At 44.0% G+C, this 22,832-nt stretch overlaps 1 protein-coding gene across 1 annotated transcript in view; it reads left to right on the top strand.

Annotated features, from left to right (window-relative positions):
• LOC138299235 (E3 ubiquitin-protein ligase TRIM39-like) overlaps nucleotides 1-22,360 on the top strand; it is a 232,084-nt gene extending 209,724 nt beyond the window's left edge. The window contains exons 8-9 of the mRNA XM_069237363.1: nucleotides 13,289-13,860; nucleotides 22,165-22,360. Of these exons, the coding sequence (XP_069093464.1) occupies nucleotides 13,289-13,827 (539 nt within the window). The 3' untranslated portion in view covers nucleotides 13,828-13,860; nucleotides 22,165-22,360. The remainder of the gene's footprint in view (nucleotides 1-13,288; nucleotides 13,861-22,164) is intronic.
• Nucleotides 22,361-22,832: the final 472 nt, after the last annotated feature.

Raw genomic sequence — 22,832 nt, 5'->3', positions numbered from 1 at the left:
GTGTATATTTGCTATCCTCATACTGAGGGTACTCACTGAGATACTTTGGCATATTGTCATAAAAATAAAGTACCTTTATTTTTAGTATATCTGTGTATTGTGTTTTCTTATGATATTGTGCATATGACACTAGTGGTACTGTAGGAGCTTCACTCGTCTCCTAGTTCAGCCTAAGCTGCTCTGCTAAGATACCTTTTCTATCAGCCTAAGCTGCTAGACACCCCTCTACACTAATAAGGGATACCTGACCTGGTGCAAGGTGTAAGTACTCCTTGGTACTCACTACAAGCCAGGCCAGCCTCCTACAACAACCAGCTAGCAGACCTACTAAGTCATAGAGTTTGGATATTTACACTGTCCATTAGAATGTATGGAAGTTCTAAAACAAGCATGCAAACCAACAACTAGACAATGAAATTTAAACAAGTAGAAATGGTTTGTTTACTACTTTCAACCCAAAAATATAGATCCACATAAAGCATCAATAAAAGAAATTGTATGTTACCTGCTTCATTTATAAAAAAAAAAAAAGCTGATTTAGCTTTTTCCTCCATTTACCTCTATTATTATCAGTGTACTTACAAACCATATAACATACTTCTCTCTTCAGAGTCCCTGTCATTAAAACCTTTGAGTAGACTCCAAGAACCCCACCAGTTCCTGCATGGAATCTCAGTATTGTACTCACAAGATTAATGGGACCACCATTCGAGCCCATGCATTCATGTGATATTCATTTTCTCACTGGGAAAGTTGCTTTCTTAGTAGCAATTACTTCATTAAGAGTGAGTGAGTGTAATACAAGCATTTACTTTAGAGGAACCATTTTTCCAAGTACAAAACCTTAAAGTTGTACTTAGAACAAATCCGAAATTTGTGCAAAAGTAATTTCTCCTTTTCATATTAACCAATCAGTGGAGTTGCCAGTCTTCTTTCTACAGCCAGACTCCAATGCTGAAAGAGCTCTTCACACTCTTGACCTTAAAAGAACTCTAAAGTACTATGTTGACAGAACACAATTTTAGGAAAACTAAACAGCTTTTTGTTGCTTTCCACAGCCACATAAAGGAAATCCTATCTCCAAACAAGGATTAGCTAGATGAACTGTGAGATGTATTCAAACATGTTACATTAAAGCAAAAAGACAACTTTTGAGAACTCCTAAAGCACATTCCACTAGGAAAAAAAGGTGCTTCTATGGCATTTTTAGGAAATATACTAATGGCAGACCTATGCAAAGCTGCCACATGGTCCACTCCACATACATTCACAAAATATTACTGTTTGGATGTATTATCAAAGCAATAGGCCAGTGTTGGTCAAGCAGTACTTAAAACACTATTTCAAACCACTTCAACCCCTACATGCTTGCCACCGCTTTATTGGGAGAAGGACTGCTTTTTAGTCTATGCACAGCATGTGTATCTGCAGCTACAGATGCCATTGAACAGAAAATGTCACTTACCCAGTGTACATCTGTTCATGGCATGTAGTGCTGCAGATTCACATGCACCCTTCCTCCTCCCCAGAAGCCTGTAGTCATTGCAGTACTTAAATGTACATATGTTTATATATTTACATTTGCATGGACATCTTATTTACTTATTACATTTAGTTGTACATTTACATTCTTTCACTCAATCCTTTCTATACCCTTCTGCAGGAAAACAATCTAACAAAGGAGTCGATGCCTATGCGCACTATCACCAAGAGGCGGAGTCACTCAATCACGTGGCTCAAGAAAAGACTTCTTTGAAGAAAAACAACTTGTAACACTCAGAGCCCAACAATAGATGGCACACTATGCACAGCATGTGACTCTGCAGCACTACATGCCACAAACAGATGTACACTGGGTAAGTGACATTTTCCATATATATATATATGTTCGATGGCATGTGTAGCTGCAGATACACATGCTGTGCACAGTCCGCCATCTGGTGTTGGGCTCGGAGTGTTACAAGTTGTTTTTCTTCGTCGACTCCATCTTAGATTGTTTTTTTTCCGCCATCGGGTTCGGATGTGTTCTTTTTCGCTCCGTGTTTCAGGTCGGAAAGTTAGTTAGAATCTCGGAAAAAAATGTCGGTATTGTTAGCGTTTGGTATCGGGTTAGTTAGAACAAATCGACACCGAATTCTGAAGAGCTCCGGTAGCCCTTCGGGGTTTTTTCGATCCCCCATCTGGGCCTGGTCGGCCCGGCCACGTGCGACTTCAAGGCTCATGGAACGGACCCCATTCCGCTTCTGCGCAAAATGCCATCACAAGTATCCGTATACGGATCACCATCTGGTCTGTAACTTGTGCTTGTCCCCCCGAGCACAAGGAGGATACTTGTGAAGCCTGTCGAGCGTTTCGGTCGAGGAAGACGCTGAGAGACCGAAGAGCCAGGAGACTACAAATGGCATCCACGCCGACAGGTCAAGATCGTTTCGAGGAGGAAGAAGAAGCTTTCTCCATCCGTGAGTCGGATTCTGAAGAACTCGACGCCGAAGAAACACACCAAACCGTGAGTAAGACGTCGAAAATCAAGACTCACGAGAAGTCCACAAAAGCCCAGGGGACGCCACCGCCAACAGGCCATGGCTTAACCCGAAAACTAGGTGACCGATCCAAGGCACCGAAAAAGGGCATGCTGGTGTCGAAGTCATCCGACTCCGGTCGAGATACCGCCACACAGCAACCTCGGAGCCGAGACAGCGGCTCTGAGAAACTTCGGCACAGAGACAGCGGCACCGAAGAATTTCGGCACCGAGACACCACGCCGAAAACAAAGAAGGTTTCTTCGGAGCCTAAAAAGACTTCCGAAAAGGTTTCGGTTCCGAAACAGCCAGCCTCGGAGCCGAAAACTAGTTCCTATACAGAGGAACAAGGATTAACCTCCCAATTACACAGATTTGGAGAGGAGCTTCAAGCTGTAGAGCCTGACTACACGCAAAGAAGGCTTCATATTCATGAGGACACAGGGAAGATAACCACTCTTCCCCCAATCAAAATAAAAAGGAAACTTGCCTTTCAACAAAAGGACAAGCAACCACAAGCAAAGGTGGCAAGGAAAACAACCCCAACACCGTCTCCACCACCATCAATACATGCATCACCAGCAACAACTCCACCACTGATGCACTCACCAGCTCATACCACAATGAGTCAGGATGACCCCGATGCATGGGACCTCTACGATGCTCCAGTGTCTGACAATAGCCCAGACTCTTATCCTACAAAACCGTCACCACCTGAGGACAGTACATCCTATACACAGGTGGTCGCAAGGGCAGCCGAGTTTCACAATGTCTCCTTACATTCGGAACCAATTGAGGATGACTTTCTCTTTAACACCCTATCCTCCACCCATAGCCAGTATCAATGCCTTCCCATGCTCCCAGGAATGCTAAGACATTCAAAACAAATTTTTCAGGATCCAGTTAAAGGCAGTTAAAGGCAGAACCATAACTCCAAGGGTGGAGAAAAAATATAAGCCACCGCCCACAGATCCAATATATATTACAACACAACTAACACCAGACTCAGTAGTTGTGGGGGCAGCTCGTAAGAGAGCCAACTCTCATACCTCAGGCGACGCACCACCTCCAGACAAGGAGAGCTGCAAATTTGATGCTGCAGGGAAAAGGGTTGCAGCACAAGCAGCAAATCAGTGGCGTATTGCCAATTCACAAGCACTTTTGGCAAGATACGACAGGGCTCACTGGGATGAAATGCAACATTTCATCGAACACTTACCCAAGGAGTTCCAAAAAAGAGCGCAACAGGTGGTAGAAGAGGGACAAAGTATCTCAAATAATCAGATACGGTCTTCCATGGATGCAGCAGATACAGCTGCAAGGACAATAAACACTGCAGTCACAATACGAAGGCACGCATGGCTGCGCACTTCTGGGTTCAAACCGGAAATCCAGCAGGCTGTGCTCAATATGCCGTTTAATGAACAGCAATTGTTTGGGCCGGAGGTAGACACTGCCATCGAAAAACTAAAAAAGGACACGATACAGCCAAAGCCATGGGCGCACTGTACTCCCCGCAGAGCAGAGGCACATTTCGGAAAACACCTTTTAGGGGAGGGTTTCGAGGTCAACCCACAGAAACCACAACCTCACAAACAAGGCCTACCTACCAGGGTCAATATCAAAGGGGAGGTTTTCGGGGGCAATTTAGAGGGGGCCAATTCCCAAGAAATAGAGGAAAATTCCAAGGCCCCAAAACCCCTCAAACTAAGCAGTGACTCACAAGTCACACACCCCCATCACATAACACCTGTGGGGGGAAGACTAAGCCAATTTTACAAACTTTGGGAGGAAATAACAACAGACACTTGGGTCTTAGCAATTATCCAGCATGGTTATTGCATAGAATTTCACCAATTCCCTCCAAACGTCCCACCGAAAACACACAATATGTCAAAACAACATATAGATCTTCTAGGACTAGAAGTTCAAGCATTGCTACAAAAGGACGCAATAGAATTAGTTCCAATTCAACAGAAAAACACAGGAGTTTACTCACTGTACTTTCTAATACCCAAAAAGGACAAAACTCTGAGACCAATACTAGATCTCAGAACACTAAATACCTACATCAAATCAGACCACTTTCACATGGTCACGTTACAAGACGTAATCCCACTGCTCAAACAGCAAGACTACATGACAACATTAGATCTAAAAGATGCGTATTTCCATATACCAATACATCCTTCACACAGGAAATACCTAAGGTTTGTATTCCAAGGAATACATTACCAATTCAAAGTGTTGCCATTCGGAATAACAACTGCGCCAAGAGTTTTTACAAAATGCCTGGCAGTAGTAGCTGCACATATCCGAAGGCAGCAAATACATGTGTTCCCGTACTTAGACGACTGGTTAATCAAAACCAACACGCTAAGACAATGTTCACAGCACACAAACTACGTCATACAGACCCTTCACAGGCTAGGTTTCTCGATCAACTACGCGAAGTCACACCTTTTGCCGTGTCAAACACAGCAATACCTAGGAGCGACAATCAACACAGTCAAAGGTGATTGCCACTCCAAGTCCACAAAGGGTTCAAACATTTCACAAAGTAATACAGGCCATGTATCCAACACAAAAGATACAAGTCAAAATGGTAATGAAACTCCTAGGCATGATGTCTTCATGCATAGCCATTGTCCCAAACGCAAGATTGCACATGCGGCCCTTATAACAGTGCCTAGCATCACAATGGTCACAAGCACAGGGTCAACTTCTAGATCTGGTGTTGATAGACCGCCAAACATACATCTCGCTTCTATGGTGGAACAGTACAAATTTAAACAGAGGGCGGCCTTTCCAAGACCCAGTGCCACAATACGTCATAACGACGGATGCTTCCATGACAGGGTGGGGAGCACACCTCAATCAACACAGCATCCAAGGACAATGGGACATACATCAGAGGCAGTTTCACATAAATCACTTAGAACTGTTAGCAGTATTTCTAGCGCTGAAAGCATTTCAACCCATAATAACCCAAAAATACATTCTTGTCAAAACAGACAACATGACAACAATGTATTATCTAAACAAACAAGGAGGGACACACTCGACACAGTTGTGCCTCCTAACACAAAAAATATGGCATTGGGCGATTCACAACCACATTCGCCTAATAGCACAATTTATTCCAGGGATTCAGAACCAGTTGGCAGACAATCTCTCTCGAGATCACCAACAAACCCACAAATGGGAAATTCACCCCCAAATACTAAACAATTACTTTCAAATTTGGGGAACACCTCAAATAGATCTATTTGCAACAAAAGAAAACTCAAAATGCCAAAACTTTGCATCCAGGTACCCACAAGATCAATCCCAAGGCAATGCTCTATGGATGAACTGGTCAGGGATATTTGCGTACGCTTTTCCCCCTCTCCCACTCCTTCCATATCTAGTAAACAGGTTGAGTCAAAACAAACTCAAACTCATACTAATAGCACCAACATGGGCAAGGCAACCTTGGTACACAACACTACTAGACCTTTCAGTAGTACCTCATGTCAAACTACCCAACAGACCAGATCTGTTAACACAACACAAACAACAGATCTGACATCCAAATCCAGCATCGTTGAATCTAGCATTTTGGCTCCTGAAATCCTAGAATTCGGGCACTTAGACCTCACACAGGAATGTATGGAGGTCATAAAACAAGCTAGAAAACCTACCACTAGACACTGCTATGCAAATAAGTGGAAAGATTTGTTTATTACTGCCATAATAATCAAATTCAACCTTTACACGCATCTGCAAAAGAAATAGTAGGATACTTACTACATTTGCAAAAATCTAACCTAGCTTTCTCTTCCATTAAAATACATCTTACTGCAATTTCTGCTTACCTACAAATTACGCACTCAATTTCATTGTTTAGGATACCAGTCATAAAGGCGTTTATGGAAGGCCTAAAGAGAATTATACCACCAAGAACACCACCAGTTCCTTCATGGAACCTCAACATTGTCCTAACACGACTCATGGGTCCACCTTTTGAGCCCATGCACTCTTGTGAAATGCAATACTTAACGTGGAAAGTTGCATTTTTAATTGCCATCACATCTCTAAGAAGAGTGAGTGAGATTCAAGCATTTACCATTCAAGAACCATTTATTAAAATACACAAAAATAAAGTTGTTCTACGGACCAATCCTAAATTTTTACCAAAAGTAATCTCACCGTTCCACCTAAATCAAACGGTAGAATTGCCAGTGTTCTTCCCACAACCAGATTCGGTTGCCGAAAGAGCACTACATACATTAGACATCAAAAGAGCACTAATGTACTACATTGACAGAACAAAACTAATTCGAAAGACAAAACAATTATTTATCGCCTTTCAAAAACCTCATACAGGAAATCCAATTTCAAAACAAGGCATTGCTAGATGGATAGTTAAGTGCATTCAAACCTGCTATCTTAAAGCTAAAAGAGAACTGCCTATTACACCAAAGGCACACTCAACCAGAAAGAAAGGTGCTACCATGGCCTTTCTAGGAAATATTCCAATGAACGAAATATGTAAGGCAGCAACATGGTCTACGCCTCATACATTTACCAAGCACTACTGTGTAGATGTGCTAACTGCACAACAAGCAACAGTAGGTCAAGCTGTATTAAGAACATTATTTCAAACTACTTCAACTCCTACAGGCTGAACCACCGCTTTTGGGGAGATAACTGCTTACTAGTCTATGCACAGCATGTGTATCTGCAGCTACACATGCCATCGAACGGAAAATGTCACTTACCCATTGTACATCTGTTCGTGGCATTAGTCGCTGCAGATTCACATGTGCCCACCCGCCTCCCCGGGAGCCTGTAGCCGTTTAGAAGTAGATCTTAAACATTTGTACATTTGTAAATATATTACTTAAAACTTTATTATGTACATACGAACTCACTCCATTGCATGGGTACTATTACTAGCATACACAACTCCTACCTCACCCTCTGTGGGCAAAACAATCTAAGATGGAGTCGACGCCCATGCGCAATGGACTTGAAATGGGAGGAGTCCCTCGGTCTCGTGACTCAAAGACTTCTTCGAAGAAAAACAACTTGTAACACTCCGAGCCCAACACCAGATGGCTGACTGTGCACAGCATGTGAATCTGCAGCGACTAATGCCACGAACAGATGTACACTGGGTAAGTGACATTTTCCATATATATATATATATACACATACACACACACACACACAACTCATCAGAATGAGTCCTTAAGACACTGGAGATGTACAGACCTAGTGAACAAGGGGCTGCACCCAGTGCTTAATATGATCCTGTGGTTGCCAGTGGGCATTCCTTTTCTGCAAGCAAGAGATGGAAAAACACACAAAGGGGAAAGACGAAGGAAGTGAAAGATGGAAAACTCACAAAGGAAGAGAGCTAAAGGGTCACAGAGTGTATGGCAGTGGATTAGAGGCCGGGGATGGATTCAAGAGTACGCAACCTTGCTGTTCGGAGCGTTGGTATTTAATAGCGCCAGAGTGTAATTATTTTGTATCGTATGGATTTATGTGGAGTGGCTTGGATTGGAACTGTGTGTAATGATGTTGCATTATATTTTGTGAAGTGCAGTTATGTAGAGTGGATTGGCATTATGCGGGTTTAAGTGGAATTGTTTGTCTTTGAACTGTGTGTGCTTGAATTGTGTGGTGTTGAGTGGAGCTATGTGTATTGGAATTATAAGAATAGGAGTTGTGGTATTGTGTGTAGTGAAATTATGTTGAGTGGGATTGTCTCATGAAGTGGTATGTGGCGTGAAGGGGATTTATTTGGTGTGGCATTGAATTATATAGCAGGATGTGGAATTTTGTGGTGTGTAGTGGAATTGTGTGTTGTGGAGTGTAATTATGTAGTTTGGTGTGGAATTATGTGGTGTGGAATTGTGTGGACTGGAATTGTGTGGTGGTACGTTTGACAAGGGCCAGTAAAGCAAGTCAAAATGAGTGAAATGTAAGCAGGGATAGTACGTCTGCCAGTTATATATAAGAATCTGCTATTACTGAATGGCCAGTAAAGCAGATACATTTTATAGCACATAAATCATATACATCACACGTAAAAACAATGTTATAGGTGCAAGTGTGTGTCTAATACTAAAATCAGTCTGGGCTTAGGAATAAAACAAACGGAGCCTGACATGTGCAGAGAGTGCCAGCTAGCAACAAGGCACCATAAATATAATTTAGAACATACTGATGCAGAATCAATCATATTAAATGTATGTAGTGTTTTGCTAAATTTGCAAACAGTGCTGTAAAAGGCATGTAGAGCATCAGAATTCACAATCCCTTAGGGAAATTGGAAAATAAGGCTGGAAAAGTATTTTCTTTTTATTTTAACAATGAAAAGTCTTAAATCATTCTTGCCTTGCATTTCAACAAGCACAGGAGCTTGAGAAGATTTATGGCCCCAATAAAGGAGATAAGCAGTGCCCTGTGTACGATGTCGTGAGTGCTGGCTGGGAGGGACCCTGGAGAGAGAGACTTTAGATGCGAAGCTAAGCAACTTTAACATCATTGCTTCTAGGTTTAGCTACATTCTACCAGAAACTGAATATTGTGGCTTTTGTGAGTAGTGAGCTAAACAACTGGGTGTTTCTTTTGTAAAATAGGCTTATTTTAGGAGCCAGAGGTAAATGAGGACAGCACTGGAATAAAGGCAAAACAAATGTCAGCCACATGGGAGGAGGTGGGAAGAACGGAATGCTGCAATAAAGCGCAGGCAGCTACCAGCCTAAAACATCCACAGTGAAAGGGGAGCACCAAAAAAATAACAAAAATAGTCCGTCACAGCAACAGATAAAGAAACCAAAGTGGAAAAATACAGTAGTTGGTCACTGCTCTGAAACAGAAAAAGGAGGGAGAAAAAGGCAGAACTGACCACTAGCAAGCAACATTTTTTAAAGGACACCGCAGACAACAAATTAAATTGCTCTAAGCCATAAGAAGTATACTAAAAGTATACACAAAGTTGAACGCTTACTCTCAACCTAAAAATTAAGTTTGTGATTTGCTTTTTCATGCTGCCTTTAAATGCAAAATGAATCTGGAAATCAAAAAAAAAACAAGTTTCCTAGGCTTCCAGTCGGTCTGCTATATAAAAAAAAAAATGAAATGTAAATTGCCAAATTGGAGGGAGCTCTTTACCCCTTGGAGGAGGTGGATTTGTTTCTTCTGCTTCCTGACTCATTTTTGGTTCTCCTCCTTTTGGGAAACAACAGGCTGTTTTTTTCCTGGAGAGCTGTGTCAGTTAGTGTTCGGCAGACAGAGCCTGAGAATAAGGATATAAGGGAATTATTTATTCACTGGGCAAAACAGGGATTGCGTTGGAAGAGGGGATCCCTCCGTATTGGAACAGTCTTGATAATTTACTATCATAGTCAACATATTTACTAAAATGTATTTGTTAAATAGTCTCACATTTTACTTTAAGTATCTGTTTACTTAAGTTATTTGATTTTGAGTACTCTGTTATTATTTTATTAAAGGTTCACCCCCTCGGTGTTACAGTCTAAAACTGCTTATCCCAAACTTCGGAGGTGCAGCACTGCAGAGAGCTTGACATTTCCTCTTCTGAAATAGACAGTTTCTGTTATTGTTCCAGCCTTAGAATACTTTCTTTGGCTTTTTCTTCCCCCATACTAGATCACACAGCCAGCTCACTTCCTTTACTGTGCTTAATTACCTCTTACAAGATCATTAAAATGACCCATAGTGATCAAATAACAATTAATGTGCAAAGTCAACTTCATGCTGGATGGCTTTCCCTACCGGGTGAGTTTGGTTCAATTAACTACCGGAAGCTTTGTTTCATTAAGGAGACCATACAAAGCATCGGGGACTCCGCTGTAAGCCTGGCAACTGATTGCTTCTGTAAGGCTTCAGATATTTCAATAGTCAAATGGACAATGTTCAGTGACAAACTAATTGGGCAATACTCCAAAAGTGACGAACGAACCTCGCATAGACAAACAAGTACATAGCAGAAAGAGTCTCTGTTTTCTGCCATGCCATTGGGAGGGAGCTCAATCGTATCCAGAGACAGGCTAGGAATCACTCCGACAACCCTGAAATACTCAGATCCTTGAAAAGCTTAAATAAACTCTTTCGGATAATGATTTGGGAGGAACAATCAGCCTTAAAACAAACCTCCTGGGCAAAAGCCTTATATTTAGCAAAAAAAGCTCACAGAACTTTTGGCAAATGGTTAATAGTCTGAATCGAGCCCCTATTGGAGTTACTAACTCTAACTTAACTGAAGATAGTTGAGTCAGCTCTATGAAAGAGCATTTTAAAGTTTCCCATGAGACAACTCCCATGTCCTCTTACAGCAAGAAGCAATCAATTACTCATTGATGTAGTATGGAAACCACCCTGTATACTGTTTCGGAAAAACAAACAAGTAGAATCTTCCTGTGGGGAAGGCAGGATGGGGCCCCGGGACCTAATGGTCTGCCACAAGCACTATTTAGAACAAACCCAACCTGCTGGACACCTATTCCGACAACAGTTTTTAACAGCGCTTTCCAGCAACAAAACATACCAGAGTCATGGACAGGCTCTATAATTAATCCGATCTTTAAGAATGTGTATAGGTATCACCCGGCCAACTGCTTCCTGATAACCCTTCTAGATGTTGAGGCGAAACACTTTGCTAGCACCTTACGTGAGGATCTGTTGCAGTGGGCTGACGACAACCATATCATCCCACCCAACTAAACTGGATTCACTAAAGGGGTTAGTGCATCGACAAACATTCAGGCATCCGGCATATTCCCTCCTAATGGACGAGCTCGAGCTTAAAAAGCAACACCTACTTATGCTACAAAGGCTGCATTGGATTATGTAAATTGTTACCTTTTATGGCATAAGCTGGAATCAATTGGCATTCCGGCTCACCTTTTAAAGCAATACAGCTTTAGTTTCATTTACAGACACCAGGGCCAAGGTGAAAATCTGGGACGGTTCCACATTATCCAGGAAAAATATACACATCTAAGGGTTTAAAAGAAGGCAGCGTCTTCACCCATATTTGTTCAACGTTTTATTGGCTGATCTCTCCTCCCGTTCTTGATACAGTAAACTCTAACTCTCTGAAACTTGGGTCCATGCCTATTTCAAACCTACTTTATGCGGTTGATGTGATCCTCCCCAGCCAAACTAGATTTGGCCTTTAACACTTAATTGATAAATTGACTTTATTTTCTACAGCTAGCAGGATGACATTAAAAGTTAAGAAAACAAAGGAAATGGAAGTTAGCAGCAGGAGCAAGAAAATCCAAAAATGTTTTTTTTATGGCCATTAATTGGAACTGGTGAGAACCTGTAATTACTTAGGGATACTCTGACAGGGGTTCTCTCCAACAACATAGGAACAAACTGCTCAGGATAAGCAACACCTTAACGCTTGCATTCCATGTCTTACAACGTGCTTCGGCAGGCCCAAGCTTTTTACCCCTTCAGAAGGTTAAATGGGCAAAACCGGTCCCTAACACTATGAAAGTGAAGCCCCCTCCCAGGTGAGACTGTCCAGTTTTAAATCTAATCATAGCTAAAAAAAATTATATCACTATTTTATCTCCCCCCAAATGCCTCGCCTGCAGAGATAAGTCTTGAATTTGGCTTACCAAAAATCTATCAGTTGGAAGAAAGGGAGCTTATGTCAAAACATGGAGAGGAGTCAGGTGTTACATGGCAAGCCAACTCTGCCAAACTCTTTGGCAGGAAATCCAAACAAGTGAAATAGCTCCAGCTTGGCTTTATCTAGACTCAACAATAAGGGCCTTAGGTATTCAGGATATCTGGGAAACCTGCCCATCACAAAATGTCTTAAAAAAACTAGTTCACGCCATGGTTAAAAAATCATCCATGCTAAGAGACAAAGCATTTCTATCCTGAGGTCACATGCCTGGGCGATTTTAAACAGTTACAAGACTCTAAAACCCCAACACTACGTGGAGACTGGGTGGTTCAGTCTAAAAACTGACTTCATTAGCTACCATTCTGCCCTTCTCCCAGGGGAATCCGATGGATTGCTATGTAAAAAGCCTGACCCAAAGAGTTGTCATAGATTGTGTTCCTCTGGGAGAGAAAACATGGTAGATGTTACCTGTCTTTGTCCCAGCCTACTCCAAGAAAAAAAACTTTCTGAAACCCCTTTTTACGCAACGAGGTAGTCTGATTTTTAGGGAGGCGAAAATTGTAAATTTAAATGGTGCAGACCCTATTTTGAGCTGCTGCCCTATGAAATTTCTAAGGCTTGCAAGGAAAAAGCTCTCTGCCACTATTACCCTGCAGTGATCGAAACCACCTTTTTGCTCCTCTGCATATTACAATAATAGACTCTGTTTAAAGAGCCACTGTGTCTGTAGTCTGATTTAGCCTCCGGGTGATACCCATGACGATAATATACCATTTTTATATAAAAGAAAACCTTGCTTAAAATATAATAATATAATATAGAGGTTTTAAACTTTAATAGTTATTTTATACGATTTGAAAGTGAAACAAATGTGCTTTTCTCCACTTTTTCGGTCGTAAAATTTTTATGTATTTGCATTTCTCATTTTGTGGTAAGTACGCATAGTTTTAAGTATGAATTATACTTGAAAATAATTTTTCATGTAATGTCAAATGACCTTAGACTGTGCTGCATCAAAATGCCTTTTTATGAACTGTATTAAAGTTTTTATTGCTCTGGCTGTCCGTTTGCTGAGCTCTGTTCTCTGCATCTTCCTGTTTTGCAGTTGAGGTGACCCTGGATCCTGACACTGCGAATCCCTGGCTCACCCTGTCCGAGGACGGAAAGAGCGTGGGGATAGGAGACAGAGCACAGGATCGACCCATCAAGCCCCAGAGATTCACTAAATATGCTATTGTCCTAGGGAGAGAGAGTTTGAGCTCAGGGCGGCATTACTGGGAGGTGGAGGTTGGGGACAAGATGGGCTGGGAGTTGGGGGTGTGTGACAAGGCTGTCAGCAGGAAGGGGGATATTAGACTATCACCCGAGGATGGATTCTGGACAGTGTGGTTCAGAAATGGTAAAAACGAAGCTCTTACCTCCCCTCCCACCCTCCTGACCCCACGAGTGTCCCCCAGAGTTGTGGGTTTCTTCCTGGACCATGAGGCAGGCAGGCTCTCTGCATACAATGTGGATGACCGGTCTCTACTCTTCACCTTCTCAGGGTTCTCCTTCCCCCCCACCCTACAGCCCTACTTCAGCCCAGGACGCAGAGAGGAAGGGAGAAATGTGGGAGCGCTGCGGATCCTGCCGGTGACAAGATAGGAGTGAGAGTAGCAGAGGCTGTTGTAACAGCAGGTAAGAGGACAGTTTATAATGTCATTCTCATCAGTTAAAGGTAGTTTTTGTATCACTCACTGTCACCAGGTGTAGGAAGTTGGCTCTGTATGTACTATTTCAAAGTAAGAAATAGCATGCACAGAGTCCAAGGATTCCCCTTAGAGGTAAGATAGTGGCAAAAAGAGATGATTCTAATGCTCTATTTTGTGGTAGTGTGGTCGAGCAGTAGGCTTATCAGAGGGTAGTGTTAAGCATTTGTTGTACACATACAGGCAATGAATGAGGAACACACACTCAAAGACAATTCCAGGCCAATAGGTTTTTATATAGAAAAATATATTTTATTAGTTTATTTTAAGAACCACAGGTTCAAGATTTACAAACAATACTTTAAATGAAAGGTATTTCACTTAGGAACTTTAGGAACTTTGAATTAGCAAAATAGCATATACAGTTTTCATACAAATGACAATAAGCTATTTTAAAACTGGGCACTGCAATTTTCAACAGTTCCTGGGGGAGGTAAGTGTTTGTTAGTTTTGCAGGTAAGTAAACCACTTACAGGGTTCAAAGTTGGGTCCAAGGTAGCCCACCGTGGGGGGTTCAGAGCAACCCCAAAGTTACCACACCAGCAGCTAAGGGCTGGTCAGGTGCAGAGGTCAATGTGGTGCCCAAAACACACAGGCTTCAATGGAGAAGGGGGTGCCCCGGTTCCAGTTTGCCAGCAGGTAAGTACCCGCGTCTTCGGAGGGCAGACCAGGGGTGTTTTGTAGGGCACTGGGAGGGACACAAGTCAGCACAAAAAGTACACCCTTAGCGGCATGGGGGCGGCCGGGTGCAGAGTGCAAACAGGCGTCGGGTTTGCAATAGGATTCAATGGGAGACCCAGGGGTCTCTTCAGCGGAGCAGGCAGGGAAGGGGGGGCTCCTCGGGGAAGCCACCACCTGGGCAAGGGAGAAGGCCACCTGGGGGTTGCTTCTGCACTCTAGGTCGGATCCTTCATGTCCTGGGGGCTGCGGGTGCAGTGTCTTTACCAGGCGTCGAGTTCTTTGAAGCAGGCAGTCGCGGTCAGGGGGAGCCTCTGGATTCCCTCTGCAGGCGTCACTGGGGGGCTCGGGGGGGGTCAACTCTGGCTACTCACAGGGTCGTAGTCGCCAGGGAGTCCTCCCTGTAGTGTTGGTTCTCCGCAGGTCGAGCCGGGGGCGTCTGGTGCAGAGTGCAAAGTCTCACGCTTCCGGCGGGAAACGTGTGTTCTTTAAAAGTTGCTTCTTTGTTGCAAAGATGTTTCTTCTTTGGAGCAGAGCCGCTGTCCTCTGGAGTTCTTGGTCCTTTTAGATGCAGGGTAGTCCTCTGAGGCTTCAGAGGTCGCTGGACCCAGTGGAACGCGTCACTGTTGCAGTTTTCTTTAAGTGGGGACCCAGGCCGGTAGAGCTGGGGCCAAAGCAGTTGGTGTCTCCGTCTTCTCTGCAGGGCTTTCAGGTCGGCAGTCCTTCTTCGTCTTAGGTTGCAGGAATCTATCTAGCTAGGTTATGGGAGCCCCTAAATACTCAATTTAGGGGTGTGTTTAGGTCTGGGGGGGTTAGTAGCCAATGGCTACTAGTCCTCAGGGTGGCTACACCCTCTCTGCCTCCTCCATGAGGGGAGGGGGGCACATTCCTAATCCTATTGGGGGAATCCTCCATCTGCAAGATGGAGGATTTCTAAAAGTCAGTCACCTCAGCTCAGGACACCTTAGGGGCTGTCCTGACTGGCCAGTGACTCCTTGTTTTTCTCATTATCTCCTCCGGCCTTGCCGCCAAAAGTGGGCAATGGCCGGAGGGGGCGGGCATCTCCACTAGCTGGAGTGCCCTGGGGGTGCTGTAACAAAGGGGGTGAGCCTTTGAGGCTCACCGCCAGGTGTTACAGTTCCTACAGGGGGAGGTGAGAAGCACCTCCACCCAGGACAGGCTTTGTTACTAGCCACAGAATGACAAAGGCACTCTCGCCATGTGGCCAGCAACATGTCTGGTGTGTGGCAGGCTGGTAAAACTAGTCAGCTGACACTGGGAGTCTGGTATGTTTTCAGGGGGCATCTTTAAGATGCCCTCTGGGGTGTATTTCACAATCAAATGTACACTGGCATCAGTGTGCATTTATTGAGCTGAGAAGTTTGATACCAAACTTCCCAGTTTTCAGTGTAGCCATTATGGTGCTGTGGAGTTCGTGTATAGCAGACTCCCAGACCATATACTCTTATGGCTACCCTGCACTTACAATGTCTAAGGTTTTGCTTAGACACTGTAGGGGCATAGTGCTCATGCACTTAAGCCCTCATCTATGGTATAGTGCACCCTGCCTTAGGGCTGTAAGGCCTGCAAGAGGGGTGACTTATCTATGCCATAGGCAGTGTGAGGTTGGCATGGCACCCTGAGGGGAGTGCCATGTCGACTTAGTCATTTTCTCCCCACCAGCACACACAAGCTGGCAAGCAGTGTGTCTGTGCTGAGTGAGTGGTCTCCAGGGTGGCATAAGACATGCTGCAGCCCTTAGAGACCTTCTCTGGCATCAGGGCCCTTGGTACCAGAGGTACCAGTTACAAGGGACTTACCTGGATGCCAGGGTGTGCCAATTGTGGAAACAAAGGTACAGGTTAGGGAAAGAACGCTGGGGCCTGGTTAGCTGGCCTCAGCACACTTTCAAATCATAACTTGGCATCAGCAAAGGCAAAAAGTCAGGGGGTAACCAAGCCAAGGAGGCATTTCCATACACCAGATAAAGGAGCTGTAGTTGTACCCACTGCTGTCAGATAGTAACACTCGAGGTCACCGGTTGAAGGAGCTGTGTACAAGTTAAATTACTGTGACTAACGTCCGGTATGAGAGCAGTGTACATAGGCACCCTGTTTACCAGCAGATAAAAGGGCTGTAATGGAACTTGCTGTCATTATGTAACAGAGATGTGTATAATTTAAGTTATTTCCACTGAGTTTAGGTAGGGAGTGTATACTGCCATTAAAGCTGATAACACAGTGGCCTCCTGCACGCGGGCTCAGGGCTGACTGCTGCCTCCCCTCAGAAGCAGTGATGAGGTAAGCCAGCAGCCACCAGAACACACTTTATCTGCCACAGTTGAGGGAGAAAAACCAAATGCTCTCCTTCTGGCGCACAGAGATTGAGTTTTGGTGCCCAAGATTCACCTTCTCTCTCAGGCAGTGAAGTAAGGATAGTCTCAGTATTCGAACCTGTCTTGGTGGGCCTGATACTGAAAAAAAGTACAGACCCCTCTCTCTGCTCCCTTTTGTGGCCAAAGTCATCGAAAAAGCCATCAACGCTTAACTCATTTAATTCATTGAGACCGACTACATACTGGACCTCACTCAATCCAGCTTCAGAAGCAACCACATCACTGAGACTGCCCTCCTTGCAACAGACATCTGCAGTCTCCTGGACCAAGGTGAACCAACAGCCCTCATCCTCTTGGACCTCTTAGCCGCCTTTGACACCGTCTTCCCACCTCATCCTCTGCACAAGACTCCACAACTTTGGCATCTGCAGCAAAGCCCTGAAATGGATATTCTCCTTCTTCACCAGTCAAACCCAGAGAATCAGGCTCCCACCATTCACATTCAAACCTACAAAGATCAACTACTGCGCCCCCTCCCCACCCCCCCACGGCTTCTCCCTGTGCCCCACCCTCAACATCTACATGGCCCTGCTAGCAGACACCAGAAACCATAGACTCCACATAGTCTCAAACGCTGATGATACTCAGCTGATCCTCTCCCTCACCCACGAACCTGCAGTCGTGAAGAACACCTTCCAAAATGGGGTGAAGGCAGCCTCCTGGATGAAAGACAGCTGCCTCAAGCACAACTCTGACAAGATGGAAATCCTTATTTTGGCCACCACCCTCTCTGCCTGGAATAACTCCTGGTGGCCCGTAGCACTTGGAAGCCCCTTACCGACCGACCACGCACATAACCTCTGCATCATCCTCGCTGTCTATGAACCACCAAGTCAACACCGTCTCGTGCTCCTGCTCCTGCTTCCCCACGCTCTGCCTGCTCTGAAAGATCTTCGAGTGTATCCCCATTGAATCCAGAAGAACAGTCACCCAGGTGGCACGCACGGTATGCAGGTATCACCCAAAAGCTCCAAAAGAAGATGCAAATAATCCAGAACGTCGCTGCTAGACTTACCTTGGACATCCCTCGCCTCAGTCACATCTCCGGGCACTCAAGAGACCTACACTGGCTCCAAATCAACAAAAGAATTGCCTTCAAGCTCCTCATGCACGCCTACAAAGCCCTCCACAACATCAGACCTGCATATCTCAACCACTGCCTCGCCTTCTACATGCCCACCAGACAACTCTGTTCCACTCACCTGGATGTGGCCACCATACCACTGATCCCCAAGACCACAGGCGGAGGAGGATCCTTCTCCGACCTTGCTGTGAAGATCTAGAATTCTCTTCCTCTTCATCTCAGGCAATCTCCCTCTCTGCCTCAATTAAGGAAGGACCTCATGACCTGGCTCTTCGACTGAACCGGCCAACTAGCTCTTTAACTGAGTTGCAGTTACTCCCACCCCTCCAGTGCCTTGAGACCCGAACGTGCCATGCTCTACAAAAACCTTGGTTGATTGATGCTGAGACTTAACGTCATTTGGGAACGAGGGGGCGATGAGGGGACTATAAAAAGAAGAGGAGTGAAAGACTGAAACGGAAACAGCTGCAAAGAGTCTTGTGTGCCATTCTCACAGGTTTGGGTATTTTGAAACCTAAGGGCATATTGCATTTTGGGAAATGTAGTTTTGTTCTGTGGACTGATTGATACTGAGGTCTCTCGAAAATGGCAGCTATGGAAAGCTGTTTTTTTAGTATTTTTTTTTTTTTTTTTAAATGTGTTTTTAAAAGGGACAGTGTGGCAAGGGGCAGAGAGGTGAATGATGTGTTTTATCAAGCAGTAGCTGGGATATTTTTATAAAGGGGAGCTGCAGGACTCGCAGAGGGGGAATAGCACAAAGCCAGATACATAGAAGAAGGATTAGTTTTATTTTCAGTGAATTTCCAGTTTGTGTGAAGCATTATATTAATGTTTCCCTGAAATTTCCAGTTTGTGGGAAGCATTATATTAATGTTTCCCTGTTGTCTATCAGAGAAACATTAATATAATGTTTCAGTCATTTTCAGTCTTTTGCAATTATTCCTTTAAGCAGTCAGTGTACTAATTTTTGCGAGGGCAAGTCTAGGCTGCTATTGTCTCCCTCCTCCCACCTCACCTCTGCCTACCTCCATATCTCAATGCAGCCTGGCATCTCCCCTCTGATTGAGTGGAGGGACCTATCCGCAACCTTATTTTACCTGGTATTGCTAGGATACCATCCAACTCCAACCCCTCTAGTGTTATCAGACTGTGACTTGGATATTCTTGAGAAAACATTTTATTATGCCTTGCACACCTTTTGGCCATAGGTTCTTGTGAGGAGGAGAACATGGTGGCTTGCTTGGCTTTCTACCACAAGCTAGCCCTGGAGGAAATCCACCATGTGTCTTGCCCAGGTAAGTGTAAGGGATATTCTGTAAGACATTGCTGCCTTCCTCTTCCACTCACTACTTCCATGAAAGTGGAAAGGGAAAGGAAAGCGTATATGAAATAGACCAGTCCTAGGTTTCTTTTGTTCCAGTTCAAGGAGGATCTGGCTTGGCTTCTGGGCAGAACTGTTCCCATTGGAATAGACTCAAGACTGATTTGCATATAGCTGGGTGAAAACTGCGGTGGCATGGTGTGCAAAATAACAATGGACTGGGATGCGATCCAAGGAATTTTCAGTGGCTAAAATTAATTCAAGCGTTCCATCAGTCACTTTTTTGTATACTTTAGTGGGTTGCCCTCAGTGGGATGGGTATGCCTAGACGTCGGTCCTGTGTATACTGTGTCACTGGACTGTCCCTGGGTTGCTTGTATTCTGGTTCAGGGAGGACCTGGCTTGGCGATTCAAGCTGTACTGTTCAGATTGGAGGAGGGACTGATTTGCTGGGTCCAAACTGAGAGGACGTGGTGTGCAAAATAACAATTGATTGGGATGCAGCCCCAGGTAATTGCTAGTGACTTAGATTAATTTAAACATTCTATCCATCACTTTTTTTTTTTTGGTATACTTTGGTGTGGCACAAAGGCCAGGCTCAGGAATAACCCGAAAACAAAATGGCTGCCAAATCTTCCATTCTCTGAGGGGAGGGGTTGATGGCACCCTTCTCAGAGGCCCAGTCCCCTGCTCCAGGGCAAGGAATATACTATTTAACTGAGTGCCTGCTGGAGCGTGGGGGGGGTGGTGCATAGAGGAAGAAAAAAGCATCCCTGTTGTTTTGTGGGGATTCCTGCTTGGAGATTATATCCCAGATGAAGGCCTCGAGAAGTAGTCCTTTTGAAGAGACATCACAGGAAAGGGGTGACTCTACTCTTACCAAAGATGCCTCTCCCATCCTTTGGGATGCCCTGAGTGGGAGGTAGGGAGAAATCGCTTGCTTGTTACTGTTGGGGACCTCTAGTCAGTAATGGCTTGGTGACATCATTGATGAGTGCAGGAGGAGTCAGTAGCTGACAGGGAAGCAAATTTGCATCAGCCTCCATCAGTGTGGAAATTAGTTGAAACCTCTGGTGTAAGCATTGGAGCCCCACCCCCGCTTCCTTCCGTCCACACTGTTGGATGAAGAGCAGTGGATGGGCCCAGTTCATCCACCAGAGTAAAGGAGTTTGAGTCGCTCCAAGGGACGTCATAGACAACTGAGCGTCACTCTTGACTATTTATTCGCACTCAGAATGCCTCTGTGAAAAACACAGTTGGTAATCAGTTACCCATAAAACATTCTATGTATTGCTATTAATTGGCTCACTGTAGCTGGAGATTATTGATTTTATAATCAGTGGATCAGTATAATCCTGTAAATGACACCATAGGATTCCCTTTCTTCTGAATTAATGTACTCTGTAGTGCAACTAATGTGCACACAAGGTACTTCGGATAAAGGTATTGAATATATCAGGGATTCAGCAAAAAATGCATTTAGATTTTTTTTCCTTAGGTGAAATAGTTTTGCTTAAGGTGGTCATAATGAGATTGTTCGATAGGGCACTAATGTGTGCAATATAAGCCTCATTCTGAAGCTGCAATAGATTTTAGTCATACAAGCACATAAGTGTTGGGCCTGGCCTTTTTGACAGGGTCATCCCCAAACTTTTTGCCTCCTTCTATTTTTTCTGACCTGCTGTTGTTGGCTTTTGAACTCTGGGCACTTTACCACTGCTAACCAGTGCTAAAGTGCATATGCTCTCTGTGTAAATTGTACTGTTGATTGGTTTATCCATGATTGGCTATTTGATTTACTTGTAAGACCCTAGTAGAGTGCACTATATGTGCCTAGGGCCTGTAGATTAAATGCTACTAGTGGGCCTGCAGCACTGGTTGTGCCACCCACTTAAGTAGCCCCTTAACCTTGTCTAAGGCCTGTGTGTGCAGTTTCACTGCCACTTCGACTTGGCATTTAAAAGTACTTGCCAAGCCTAAAACTCCCCCTTTTCTACAAATAAGTCACCCCTAATGTGCGCCCTAGGTAACCTCTAGAGCAGGGTGCTGTGTGGGTAAAAGGCAGGACATGTACCTGTGTAGTTTATATGTCCTGGTAGTGTAAAACTCCTAAACTTGTTTAATTAATTAATAAATGTTAGTAAATTTATTATATAACTAGAAACTGCATGTTTGCTGAGTGAAAATGGAGTGTACAAATGACCATATAATGTAAATATTGTAAAGGTAAAACAAACCAGAATAAAGGGCCTGATTTAGAGATTGGCCTCTCTGCCAAACTCTTGGTCCGCTGATCCAGTATTGAGATGGACAGACAGCCAGGTTTATACCGATAGAGTAAAACTTATTCTGATACAGAGGGGGGCCACATAATGTCGTCCACCCTATTTTGGATGGTGTTATGTGTAAAACTTGGCATTGAGGGACAGGCAAAAAAATAATGGCCCCCACACCATGGTGTGGAAGCCATTAGTTCCCCGATTTCTGAAGTTTTGTTTAAAAAACAAAAACTTTGAAAAAGTTCAATGGCCAGGCAACATGTTTGACAGCAGTTCCTGCCAATGTTTAGAGCTGTCCGCAAGGCATCTGTCAGTTTTGTAGGTGGAGTAAAGGGAGAGTGGCGGAAGTAAAGTCCTCTGCCACCTGGTCTGCCTTTAGTCCATCTGCCAAACTCTAAATCAGGCCCAAACCTCTGATCCTTTAAGTGCATTCCTCTCTCTAACCTCACTCTTTTTTTGTCTATAATCTTTTTCAGGTAGAAAAATGGCACCCATTACGACTAGATTGTATTGACAAGTTTTTGTTCTTTAATCTTATTGAAAAGAGGAGAGATCGGAAGAGAGTACATCTTCAAATGACCATTTTTATGTTTGTAGAATTTATTTCAGAGACTAATCAAAAATAAAGAAAATCGTAGCGCAGGGTGCCATTGCAGAAAACTGCATCTACTAACTGCTTATTTATTAAAAACTCTGTTTTCATGGTTACTGTGCACTTTTTTCTTTAAAAAAAAGCCCTTGTTAATTTGCTAGACGAACTTAGACAAATCTGTACAAGCCTTGCCTGAAGATGAGTGTTCAGCTTAGTTTGGCTCAGTCAAGATTCGACAGGAGCCATTGAGAAGTGGGAAGGGGCAAAGTTAAAAGGGAGGTCAAAAGTGGGTGTTTATTTTTATATATATATATGTTCGATGGCATGTGTAGCTGCAGATACACATGCTGTGCACAGTCTGCCATCTGGTGTTGGACTCGGAGTGTTACAAGTTGTTTTTCTTCGAAGAAGTCTTTTCGAGTCACGAGACCGAGGGACTCCTCCCATTTCGAGTCCATTGCGCATGGGCGTCGACTCCATCTTAGATTGTTTTTTTTCCGCCATCGGGTTCGGACGTGTTCCTTTTCGCTCCGTGTTTCGGGACGGAAAGTT

Source organism: Pleurodeles waltl, chromosome 6 (genome assembly GCF_031143425.1).
Source record: "Pleurodeles waltl isolate 20211129_DDA chromosome 6, aPleWal1.hap1.20221129, whole genome shotgun sequence".
Classification (NCBI taxonomy): Eukaryota; Metazoa; Chordata; class Amphibia; order Caudata; family Salamandridae; genus Pleurodeles; species Pleurodeles waltl.
Note: the sequence above shows the minus strand (reverse complement) of the source record. Positions and strands in the feature narration are given on the sequence as shown.